We start from the raw sequence: 13,684 nt of genomic DNA, 5'->3' as shown, positions 1-13,684 counted from the left end.
ATTTTAATTACTACAACAACAGTATTTAATATTAAATACAATGTATAAAATGCATATAAGAATTACTTTGTCTTTAAATGCAATTTATTGCAACATTTTTATTTTTTAAATATTTATTTTATATAAATTGTATTATATATACAAATTTAATATAAAAATTATTAATAAAAACAATTAAATTTTAAATATGATATTTAAATCACTCAAACAATTGAAATTTAAAAAAATCATAAAATTAATACGCATTATTATACTATACAAATATTATATAAAGATATTTGTATTTAAACAAAATATTTTATCAATAAAGAGAAGAATTCTGTATGTATGTTTGACTGAACATTATAATATTTTAACCAAAGATTAAAATAAATCTAATTACAAATAATTCTTTTAACTAAACGTTTTACCTAATAAAGTTTGATGTTAAATTTGTTAAAATGTTTTGATTTTATTTTTGCTATTCTAATGTTTATTATACTGTTAATTTTCTATTTGATATACTGTTAGTGTTAATTACTGTTAGTATTAATACAGCCAATTCAAGTTGTAATATGCGAAGACTGTCGAAAATAAATAACCGTTTTCATTGTCGTTCATTTTAATACGATTTAATAGATTAATTATTAAAACGTTTGCTTAAGTTCTGCATCGTAATAGCGACTCTAATTTCCGGTATCGTATTCAAACAAAGACAAAAGCATATTTTCTTAGGTAAAAACGAAACGTACGATAAAACAAACTAAGGTATAAAAACGAAATATACCATAAAACAAACCTTCATAAATTACGTTCTAAATGTAGATTACGTCTAAATTACGTCTAAATTAAAACATTCTTGAATGATAAGCGAACGCCTGAAAGTTTCAATGCAAAAATGACGAGAAAGAAAAACTATTTTGAAATAAAACTATACTCTTTTAATGTCAAACAATATCTTCTATTCTGGATACACAAGAATATTTGTTCAAACAACTATTTCCTCCAATTTACTTATATAAAAAAACTCATTACATTATTCATTTTGAACGTTCACGTTACATTAGTCATCTTAAACGTTTACGGAATAAATTATTTGAACTTTGTGCCATTTTTATATTGTACCGTATGTGAATCCGCAGTTCACCGAACGAATGCGGATCTCGTCGTGCTTATCCCTTCCAGTAACACAGGTGACTAAGAAATATTCTCCGGTGAGACTGAGAAATCACTGCCTACCTACCTACCGGCCTCGATCCTCCGTCAGTAAACCTGAAGATGTCGTTCCGTGTGGTAGCCAACTACTTACTTATCATTTTTATAACTTTGGTAAATGGAATGCCACAGAAGGATGATACAGCTCAAGAAAAGCCCGATTCAGTGAGTAGAACATTTTTGTTTTGTTACATCGTTGTTGTTACCATTCACGAAGTTTATTAATTTTCTCTAATATATAAGAATTGACTTCTCATCTATTGAAGTCTCATCTATTGAAGGGAGTAACTTATAATATAATTTATTAACATTGTTAATGCACAAATATTATTATTTATTAAAATAACGTATTATTCATCTTATACAAAAATATTATATTGAAACGCTAAATCAAGTTTATCTTATACTAAGATATATAAGTTTATATTATCTTATGTTAAAGTATAAAGCTAAATTAAAGTTAAATCACCTTTGTCTGAAAATAAAACAGTACAAGGAGCTAAATCAAAGTGCGATTTGGCGCTCACAATTGCGAAATTATATGAAAAACTGTGTTACGAAAATGCTAGAGCAACATATAGAATGGGACGAGAAAGGCATTATTACGCGTTTCTTGCCACTGATGATGAAACGAGAAACTAAATGTGAGCATATATTCCCTGCATCCGAACCAGTCAATTACGTAAAATATGCATGCGTTATTAATGGACAAGAGATAAAATACCACATTTCAAAAATCATAAATAACGATCCACTCAATGTTCAATTAACATAAATATTTTCATGTGTTCAGTGCAAAGTAATGATAATTTTACAATGTCATATGTTTATGCGAAACACCTATATCATGACGCATATCAATACTAGGTACATTCTGAATCAATCGACTTATTATAATTACGAACCGATAATTGCGAGCGTGATCCCGATTCTGCGTATTCACTGTATCGTTTACGTCATCACGAACAGTTATTACACTTGCAAAAAAAACGGATTGATGCCTTGTTCCAGAAGAACCGATTCCATGTTAGTCAGTTCCTTCGAGGGGAAACGTTACACCTTAAGCTGGTTAGATAATCGGACTCTCTTGTAGAGAGAAAGGATCGCGGAAATGATAAAAAGATTGCATAAAACTTATTTGTTATGTTGTTTAATTAGCCGATTGCCAAACAACAACGGAAACATTGTCCCAAAAACCTATATAAAACAATCGCAATTAGTTATTAAAACGAAAAGAATACGTCAAGTCGATTAAAACTACTTGTAAAAAACTACGGAAGCAAACAGAATTGCGTTCTTTATTCATAAGATTGAAAGGCAAAAATCGAGATAACTTATACAGACCGCAAGCTTTGTGTAATATGTAGTTTACATCGCTAATAATATAGGAATAAATGTAAAGGAAGTACAGAGTTCAAGTATAATTATTCCGCTTATCGTAAATCTTCAGCGTGCTGAGAATATAATTTTTTTGTCTGATAATATCACTGCCACAGGCATTAAAAACATTCCACGCTACTCGGAAAGGAGTCTGATATCCGTTTGTTTTCGCGCGTTATTATATTTTTTTAACATATCTCGTCCACCTTGAAATAATCTTTACAACGTCGAAAGTGAATGTAAATTCGGTTAATGCACGCTTCACGAATCTCAATGTCGAGGCAGCAAATTTTCGTTTGGGGCCCCCGAAACTTGCGTAGGGTCCCTTTCAGGGGTCCGTTTGCACAATATCCAGCGTAAAAAGATAATAATAATTAAGGGAAATTGTTGAATCGCGCAACGGTCACGGTCACTAGTCTCGAAATTATCCGGAACGTCTGCAATTGATGAAACTCGCATGCACACTCTCGGAAAGAGTCAGGCTTTTATATCTTGCAGTAGAGAAGAGACGGGAATATAACTGCAATTTCATTGTCACCTTTAATCTAGATATGGAACGTACAAGAACACAGATAAGATTGAAGAAACTCTCATGCAAACTCGCAAGAAGCTTAATTCTATTTATGTAACGTGATCTCGCTCTTGCTAATGTCAAGTTTCAGTTTTGAATGTTTTGATAAATATATAAATTTAATTTTCGATTTTTACCTTATGCAGCCTCCATTTCTCCAATTTACTAACGGAGGAATCCGAGTAAACTTTGGAGGATATCATGCTGAAGCTGGACTCGGCGGTCTTCTACGAGGCATGGGTGGTGGACTTTATGCGAGTGCGGGAACTCCATGGGGCGCACACGCTGGCGCGGGATTAGGCGGTCAGTTAGGGCAAGAGGGCAGTCTTGGTAAGTATTCGCAAAAGTAAGAAAGATATATACATATCTGTACTTTAGAGAGAAAGAATCATATCCCCTTTATTATGAATTCAGAGAAAACAAGGTTTAAAATTTTAAGTAGGGAAATGATATATATTTTTTTAGATATAAAATAAAAGTAGCAACCTGTTTTATTAAGTTTTTCTAAACATTGTCTTAGGAACTAATAATAATAGACATAAGACACTTTACCATTATACAATTTAAGCTCTTGTTGTATTGAAAAATGTATTAAACTCTATTTTGACAAAGACATAGAGATACGATTCTTTACCTCTAAGGTACAGATATATATTGTCAAAATTTTCTCAAAGAATCAAGAATTGTCTATATTTACTTAAATCTAAAACTTTAACAAAAGCTTTAGTATTAATCCATCAACGATCTCAGTACTTCCGCATAAAAAATAAAAATATTAAGCAAACATCAAATAAGGCCACAGAAATAGAAGCAAAAATTACTTCAGGCGGCGGTCTTTATGCTCGCGCTGGACTCGGCAATGGAGGACCAGACGCGGCGGCTGGCCTCGGCGGACGATTGGGTGGCAATGGACGGTCGGCGAACCCGATTGCGGGTGGCTTGTACGCAGGGGCAACACCGGGCGGCGGTCCAGGACCGGGCGTGTTTCTCGGCGGAGGACTCGACCAACCTGGATTCAATGGGATTATAAGTGGCAGCATGCCTAATGAAGCTGGTTTGAATCCGCCTGCGGCTGCTGCAGCTGCGGCGGGTGCTGCGGGAACAACGGCAACCACGTCAGCGAGCGCGGACGCTGCGATCGGAACGAAGCCGCCGAAGGGCCGCACGAACATACAAATCATACGTTCGAGGGCGCAGAAGGAGAAAGAGGTTTCGATCGCAATTTCATAGCTCAGAGATTTTTATTCTGTATGCGATATGGGATACAGCATTTTGATTTTCTAGGTCTCAAATACGATACGTAAACGAGAAATTGAGAGACGCGAGGAAGATCATTGACAGTCTTCTAACGTATCTTCCGTAGAATAGTCGTAGTTTTAGTAGTTATACGCTCTGATAAGTCATATAAGTAAATTTAACTTTATATCGGATTCTTGGGATATATATTTTAACCCGTCACAATCATCTTTGCAAATATATTCGTGGGATACCGTCTTTAAAATAAATCTATCGAACGCAGAAGGTGATTGAAGCTGGCGCGACGCTACGAGCTGACGCGACCGCAGGTGAGAAAGCCGAGTCGCAAAATAAGGAGGTGAGAAGTAGATTGTATATCGAGCAAACATTTTGATCGGACATTTGAAAAAGGAGAACCTACACAGTAAAAAATCGTGTGTACATAGCGGTCCACATGTTAAAATTTTCTTGTGTCACCAAGATTTGATTATTATTTCAATGTAAATTTTTTTCTTAACATTTTCATGTGTTACATTTATGTCAACGTGATAACACTTTATATATGTCATTTAGAAATTAAATATTATTTTGGGTTCTTTTAACACAATTACTTTAAAAAATCAACACGTCTTAAACGTTCTTTTAACACATAAACAAAAGTTAAACGTAAATTTTCAAATAATCGTAAACTTTGACATACAAAATAATTAAATTTACTAAAATTAAATGTTCTTATTACACATAATTTAAGTAAAATCTGTAAAATAATTAATATCATGTGTTAATATAACTTGAAAAATAAAGTCAAAAGAACAAATATAAATGTAAAGTATAGTATCAATTAATTAACATTTCTAATTTGTCAACAAGTAACACATGATGAATGAGTCATTTTAACTTATTTAGAGTGGACTTTCTGGGACATGTAAAAAATGTTAAAATTACGTTTTATTTTTTACTGTGTATTAGAAAAATCTTTTTTGCGACAGTCACGACGTGCAGTGCAATTCGCAGTAATGCCACCCGCAGCGGAAGTGGACCTGGTCAAATCGGTTTACTTTGGGGCAGCGCCAGCCGTGAAAACTGTCGTGGTTCCGGCTGCGCCAGCCGTGAAAACCGTCGTGGTTCCGGCTGCACCCGCAGCTGCACCCGCACAAGGCGTAGGCCAAATCACCGCTACCGTCGACACGGTTGCAACAGTCGGTAAGCAATCATTATTACGCTTCTCTGCATTTGCACTTGACATATTCCGTGAGCAATCCTTTCTCTTCCAGACAATAATCCGAGTGTAGTCGTTCCGAAACCGGCGTATCCACGTTGGTACTTTAGAAAAAGATTCTGGACCGCCCCCAGAAAAACAGTATACGTTGCTCCAACAGTAACGGCTGATAGTCGAAGCTCTCCTTCGGACGTAGTCGGCGGACTTTTCTTCAACGCAGTGGGAGACGGCGGCGTAGTTGCCGCAGGAAAAACTTACACCAGCGGTTCCCTGTTCGATGATATTTTTAACGTAAGTCAATGCTTCCGCTTCTATATAGACATTTAACCCATTTATATCTCGCAAGTGTTGCGACTTGTGTGAGAAATTACATATAGCTTTTGACGAGTCGATTTTTATTTCATCTTCAGATCCCAATTTCAACGTTGTCTGCTGTTAACCAACTGCTGAAAAACAACGTCGGCTAAGACCTCTCACCGTAGCGCACGTTACTACTTATAAACCCACGTTTAAAATACTATAATTGACTATTGACTACAATTGACTACAATTGACTATATAATCGACTATTGTATAATAATGCACATAGGAAGATCGAAGACTACGAAGTCCTTCGAATATATTTAGCAAACTCATTTATTGCGTATTCAGCCCCTTATGGCAGAAGATGTTTGTTCTGCCTACTTACGAATGCTATACACATATTATGTCCATTATGTGGCTCCTTGTACGTGATTAGATTATACAAACCGGCGATCGCGTATATATTACAGTATTTCTTTGTCTGCGAATTATTTACAAGATGCATATACTAATAAAGTTTTATATGGAAAAATTAATTAATTATTTCTTATTTTATTTTATTGTTGTATAACTTATATGTTATACTAGCTTGATACACCCGTTCGCTACGGTATCCGTGAAACACGTTTTACCCCTTTTTATCCCGTTAGGAGTCGGATTTCTAAAAATCCCTTCTTAGTGGGTGCTTACGTCATGAGAGGAATACACTACCCGAATTTCATGTTCCTAGGTTCAGGGTTTCGGGCTGGGCGTTGATGAGTCAGTCAGTCAGTCAGTCAGTCAGGACATTTGTCTTTATATATATAGATTACTTGTTCGAACTATTCGAAATGCATATTAATCCTTTATTTAATAATATAAATAGCGAAAACATTATGATAAACGATCCAAGAATATTTCAACGCGCTGCCAAGAATGGAAAAAATTATTTCTGATTGTCGTTCAGCGTTTGTATACAGTCACAAATATAATCATTATCAAATGCTGGTTATTAGCCATATTAAGCGCGTTATTTTATTTAAATAGGACAATTAAAAAACAAAAGGTAAAATCATTACAGAAGACATAAACGAAAGAAGACAGTAATAATATGTTTCTAATTAGCGTTTATTCTTCTCTCAATAAAAGCCAGTTTGTATGTGATCACGCTTAACCCTTCGAGGCCACACCTCTTTTTTTAATACGCCCCGACCACACTGGGGTGGTCGCCACCCCAGACGGATTCGAAGTCTCATAATTCCAATTAATGCACGTAAAAATTTATGAAACATCTTAAGGGTGTTGTTCAAAAATATATATAGTGCAGAACCCGAAATGTGCTCGATGAACAAAAATATTGTAATTTTTAGTCGCAATAAGGAATATACACCGAGGCTACACTGGGGTGGTCACCACCTCTATAATAATTTTCAAACGTTTACCAAACGTAACTGACATGGCTTAAAGCCTTTCTACTGCACGGATCTTCGAGAAAGGGACCCAACTAGAGATCCTGGGTGGAGGGACACTGATTATAACGCCTATCTTAAAAATATCGGCCCCTGAATTTTTGTTGGGGTGGCCGCCACCCCATGTGGCCTCGAAGGGTTAAGAAAGTTAGATGTTTGCGCGGATCTCTAAAAAAGTTTTCTATTTTCGCGTCTTTCTTGATCCACTTATTTTCGTTCAACTTGTAGAACGCGTAGACATATCGTAATTGCGATGAGAATACGCATCATGTTTTTGTTAATAATTTTATAATAAGCGATACTTTAGCGCGCCTAAGATCCGAAAGGGAGATGGTAAGTGTATTTAATACGCATTGTCAGCAAACATTTTGTACAAACATATATATTGACTTATCTATCAATTCCTATCTCTTTAATTATTTAGGCTGTTATAGAACAACTTTCGAAAATTGCAATATTAGATCAAATCGTTGAGACTGTAACGGGAGTTGACAGCATTAAAGGGGTATCGGTCATAATACCAGTTTTATCTTTCCCCATAATAATAATAAAGGCATCAAGAAATCTTACAACGTAAAACGGACAAATAATAAAAATAAAAAATGGATCAACAATAATTGCGTCGACGTACAATGAAACGGATGTTCTGAGCGTTTTGAAAACGGAAAAGAATGAAAAAAAGTAACTCATAATTAAAAAAAATCACTGGTAAAGAATCACAAGACGAAGAAAGCAAGAAAAATAATGTGGAAAATCCAAGTACTGAAAAAATAGACAGTGCATCGGAAGAACATAAAAATATAACTAACGAAAATAATGGTAAAAAAGAGCTTAAAAAGAAAATAATAGATTAAAAAGAAGATAATAAACAATTAGATAGTAAAGAAAAAAATTATATAAAGAGTAGTGACGACTTATTGAAACGTAGTGAAATAAATGATAAAAATGAAATAGGAAAAGAGCCCAGCACTGTAAAAGAAACTGATGAAAAGAAAAGTAAAGAAAAACCGTTCGACAAAATATAAGGCAAAGATAAAGAAGAAAAGAGGAAATCAGAAAATAAGAAAGATGATAATAAAGTGAAAGATACAAAGAAATTTGGAAATAAGATGACACAAAAGAAGACAAGCAAGGATCGCACAGTAAACAAATAAATGGTAAAAATGCAGAAAAAGATAGAAGTAAATTAGTAAGCGAAGAAAGAAGTGTTGATCACAAAAATACTGATGTCGATGGAAGAAACGAAGTGAACAAAAGAAATGAAAAAGATAAGAAAAAGCAAGATAACGAGAAAGATAATATATTTAAAGATAATGATAAAAAATCAAGCGAAAAAGCAGATTTTACAATTAAAGAACAAAATGAGAAAGACGAGAAAAAAATCTGGTAATAAAACAAGGAAGGAGATAGAAAATGTAGAAAATACTGTAGCAGAAAGAGAAAAGAATAAAAAAGGAAATAAAGAACATCTTATCGGCAAAGATGATTCGACAGGCCAAGATAAAAATGTAGTAACTTCGCAGAAAGAAGATACTTCCGTAAAAACTAATAAAAATCAAATAAAAAATTAGGGGGGGGGAACGATGACTAATAATAACATAACACTGGATAAATCTGTAGAACAAGGACGTGATAGCGGAAAGCCATTAAAAGTGGAGAAGGTAATATGAAAAACATGAAAAAGATAAATATTACAAGAGATTCCTCCCCGACCGCTCAAGAACCAATAAAGATGAATAGCACGGAAAATGAAAGCATCGATAAAGACTTAGGTAATATAAAGGTCGACGTAAATGATGACGGAGAATTTAACAATATATCTTAATAAAAAAAATAGCGAACAAATTACGTCTCGTGGCCCAATGGTTGCTCAAGACATGACGGATAATTATCTTCTTCACATAATAATTAAACTTGTTATTAGGTACCATTTCTGTAGTATTATAATAATATGTTATTCCTTTTTTTCTTACAATGGTCTTACGATCGGTAAATGTAAGTTCTTTGGATTCAGCATGAATTACGTCACACAAGTCTAAAATATACAGTCGATGTATATAATAAGTTCTTTATACTTTAATATTTTTTAAATGACAGATTATATTGTTCTAACATTAAAATAATCTAAAATTAAATGCTTTCTTATTTATATTATGACTTCTCAAATAAGAGAAACGACGAGGTTTACCTATAGCTATAAAAAGATTATTACACATTATTCTTATGCTTATGCAATATGTGAGATTGATTGCGATATTTACATGTAATCGTTTAGTTACAACAAGTATATTTATATCACAAAAAACAATAAACGTATCTTCACAACTGTATCTTAAAAGTAGATGTATAGTCATTATTTACTGAAATGAGTTACCATCAATTAAATTATCTTTATCGTACGATATTGAGAGAGTATAATAATATTTATTAATCTAATGTTAGTTGCATAATTAGCAAGAATACGTTAGTTATAAAGAGGTATCCGAGAAAAGAATGGCAGGAATCATAAACCGGCGAAATTAAAATGCAAATTCTAACATAGGTAAATAAAACGTGAACGAACAACGTCAATATGCTTAAGTCTTAAGTACTCTTTTTATGCTGCTCATATACACATACGTACGTGCACATGTGCGTCCATGCACATAATAATTAAGCTAAAATAAATTGTTTTTATTTTTATTTCTATTGTATTCTAATATCTCTACTTGAAAAAATGTGTGAATATAACCTCGAAACAAATAAATTTTATTAGCTTTATTTTCTTTATTACATTTTTGGATTGTTACATTTAACATATGTATATATTAAAGTAATGTATAAAAGAAGTACATATACACAATTCAATGGCACTGTACGTGCACTTCACGCATTATCTTGCATGATTTAGTTCAAGTTCGAAAAGAATAGTGTTATTACGATAATCGAGACATGGTTATTATGGTATGCTAATGGTTAGCGATACCGTACGCGCTATCAGGAGATATTGCGAAACGGTTTTTAAAGTAATACAACCGTGACTTTAGTTATATTATCTTAAAAAGCGCATGTTGCAATAGTTTCTACTAAATTACGGCAATTTTCTAAACATGACTCATTTCTTATCTATGTACGTGGCAATTATTACCAAACAGCTTAATATTATGCAGCGAATATAAGAAAGCTCACGTATATGTAAATACGCAACTGAAAGAAATTATATTGTCATGTATACATAAATGTGGGTATATAAAAGACAACTTTAATAACATTAACAAAATAAAATGTATAATATTTCTTTACTATTAATACTTAGAAATAGTATTATTAACGCACAAATGCAGAAAAATGTAGCGACAAACAAATAGCTCAATTTATATCAATAAACGATTTATCGGTTCCCCCGTAAACTAATTAGAAATTATTTGAAATAACTCGATTATTTCTGAATCGATTATTATCTATAATTAAGATTAGATAATTAAGAAAACAAAAGTATAAGTATGTACATTTTTTATAATTAATCTTTATGAACAGAACGTTAGCTCGGTCTAAATTTTGGATAAAAAAGAACTTAACGTATATGTATATTATTTTAAATACTTTAGAGATTCTTTAGAATATAAAATCTACTACATAATATTACGGAACATATATACGAAACGTTATTCGTGAACAGTTAAAAAAAATAACAATAATCTCTATAACAAGGAGTAATGCAAACATGAATTAGAAGCACGGATCGTTGGGCTCCAATATAATGAGCATAAAGCAATACCTATAAGTACTCAACATAATTTATGTAATAAACAATTTTGTAAATCGCCAGTGATGCGAGATAATTTATGTAAATTTAAAATATGTGTAAACATTGCACAAAAGTTTGCTCATTAAAAGCCATAAAAAAAATCAAATTCTAAAACTTTCAAAGAACGTAGGTATATATATAGATGTACGTATGTGGAAGTATTTATTAGCAATAAAAAAGTGACTTTTATTAAGCGTTTAATAGCAATAACTTTATCGTATAATTTTCAAGAAACAATAAAATACGACTTATACTTATCGAATCAAGCGCAAGAAAAAATATTTCTCTGGAAGTATTTCACTCGCAAGTTGGTCTTACTCGAAGTGAAGAAATACCATTTTGCAGAAACTTAATACTTTCAGATGCTAACAAGTTAAAAATCTTTTAACAGCAACGGAAAATATAATACTAAAGATATAAACAATTGTAGATATTTAATCTACAGAGCGCTAATGTCAGATCACGCAATTTTGCAGAAACTTAATACTTTCAGATGCTAACAAGTTAAAAATCTTTTAACAGCAACGGAAAATATAATACTAAAGATATAAACAATTGTAGATATTTAATCTACAGAGCGCTAATGTCAGATCACGCAAGTTTATTAGAAAATTTACTACCCAAGCACGCATGTCTAAAAGAAAAATTTTTAAGACGTACCTATTATATGTATTTAACAACCTGGATTAAATTTGTGCATGATACTGATGGTAGCTAAATTGACAACTAATAAACTTCTCTTAATTCTATTTTCTACCTTCTCTTTAATTAACTTAGTATTACAAGCACTGTTCCAAATGGAAGGCACGGATAAGTCCGTCTCAAATGAATTATCATCTTAAAATGGAGAATAAAAGCGACAAACAGCACAAAACACCTAATAAGTAAAGAGTAAATATAAATATAGGTAAATTAAGCAAAATAATAGATTACACATATTATCAAAATACAAAAAAATATTTTAAAAAGAAGCATGTATGGAGAAAAAGCCCGAAGCATGTATGGAGAAAAAACGTTTTATTGTATTATATGTTCGTAGTTATTGTCTGCTCTAGTTGGTATTCATTAATAGCTTTATCTCATATTTATATGCAATTGTTTAATTGTAGAAAATACATTTATATCATAGAAAAACAATAAACGTCTTCACAGCTACATCTTAAGTATATGTATAAGAATTAATACTCGTTATTTGGTCCCGCTGAGATGAGTTATCATTAGTTGAATTATCTTTATCGTGTGTGTGTGTGTGTGTGTGTGTGTGTGTGTGTGTGTGTGTGTGTGTTGTGTGTGTGCGTGCGCGCGCGCCAAAGCGCGCGCACAATGCATTAAATAATTCTTATATTTAATAAATTGACTATAGTTTTGTAATCATTAAGAACATCGTTTAACATAAACAGATGTCCGAGAAAAATGACAGAATCATAAAACGGTAAAAATAAAATCCTGTATGTAATATATTGTGAACATAACAATTATGAATATGGAATGTGAAGACTGAAGAACATCTTTACGCCATGTATATGCGCATAGATGTACAGATAGGCACATAGATACATAGAAAGTTAAGATAAATTATTTTTATAATATCTATACTGTAAAAAATATGTGGATATAAAGTATAAACCGCATATACTTTAAATGGCTTGAAAAAAATTAATTCTATCCTTTTTCACTCCTATCTTTTTGACATTTTAGTCCATCACATCTAATCTGCGATAAAATAATTTTTGAGAGAACTAGGATAATATACAACACAGTGGCACTGCACGTGCCAATTCACACATTTGCATGGTTCGGGCAGTAGGTACAATTTTATCGCGGCATTTTAGGCATCATTATACGTACAAAAGGTAACTATTTGCGTCGTAGGAAAATTGCGAAGTATGTGACCTTAGTTATATCGCTTGGAAAAAATTGCTGTAATGTTGCAATATAGCTTTTGCTAAATTACGAAAATTTTCTGAACATGACTTATTTCTTATCTACGTGTCCCGGGTTTTACCCGACAAACTGCGGGAGCATATTCTACAAGTAATAATAAGAAGAAAATGTTATATGAAGTTTGGCTAAAAATGCTTTATTACAAAGTTATAAACAAATATTGAAACGGAACATGAAATATAGGTAACAACAACGGTCTTCTGATCTCCGAAATCACCGAGGTTTAATGTCTCTTGACTTTTACTTATAGGGATTTAATGCGACGAATTAATAATTCAATTACTGAGATGCAACAAAATTCTCAGGAAATTTGTATCGTAATAAGTTCCGTATTACATCGATGTCAAGCTGGTATTGTCGCGTAAGGACGTTTTAATAATCACTAAATAACCGTGAACTTAACGTGACAAGCAATCTATCTTTTTAATCTGTCTTCTTTTATTTTTTATTATTTTACAGCTATTTATTGATTATTAAAGCCAAAGGAAAGTGTTCGGTATATTTTACAATTGTTCTAAAATTACAATTGCGCGCGCGTTTTATGGATATATCTTTTTATCTTAACGTAAAACCGCAAGAATTTTTGGCATGCAATTTCTCGC

The 13,684-nt window shown here is 32.5% G+C and overlaps 1 protein-coding gene across 1 annotated transcript; it reads left to right on the top strand.

Moving 5' to 3' along the window:
- The first annotated feature begins 1,198 nt into the window (after positions 1 to 1,198).
- LOC139773225 (uncharacterized) lies at positions 1,199 to 6,439 on the top strand. The gene is made up of 7 exons (XM_071707513.1): positions 1,199 to 1,359; positions 3,292 to 3,475; positions 3,972 to 4,354; positions 4,665 to 4,739; positions 5,371 to 5,584; positions 5,656 to 5,891; positions 6,011 to 6,439. The coding sequence occupies exons 1-7, from the start codon at positions 1,258 to 1,260 to the stop codon at positions 6,065 to 6,067; spliced, it is 1,251 nt and encodes a 416-aa protein (XP_071563614.1). The 5' UTR covers positions 1,199 to 1,257; the 3' UTR covers positions 6,068 to 6,439.
- The last annotated feature ends 7,245 nt before the right edge of the window (positions 6,440 to 13,684 follow it).

Source organism: Temnothorax nylanderi, unplaced genomic scaffold (assembly GCF_030848795.1).
Source record: "Temnothorax nylanderi isolate EJ_2023f unplaced genomic scaffold, tnyl_v1.0 TNYL_tig0004_pilon, whole genome shotgun sequence".
Classification (NCBI taxonomy): Eukaryota; Metazoa; Arthropoda; class Insecta; order Hymenoptera; family Formicidae; genus Temnothorax; species Temnothorax nylanderi.
This window is presented reverse-complemented; position numbering and strand designations above follow the sequence as displayed.

Coding starts and splice junctions, on each gene's coding strand:
- LOC139773225 (XM_071707513.1), top strand. CDS start 1,258: ATGTCGTTCCGTGTGGTAGCCAACTACTTACTTATCATTTTTATAACT. Junction 1,360..3,291: donor CTCAAGAAAAGCCCGATTCA/GTGAGTAGAACA, acceptor TACCTTATGCAG/CCTCCATTTCTCCAATTTAC. Junction 5,585..5,655: donor CGACACGGTTGCAACAGTCG/GTAAGCAATCAT, acceptor TTTCTCTTCCAG/ACAATAATCCGAGTGTAGTC.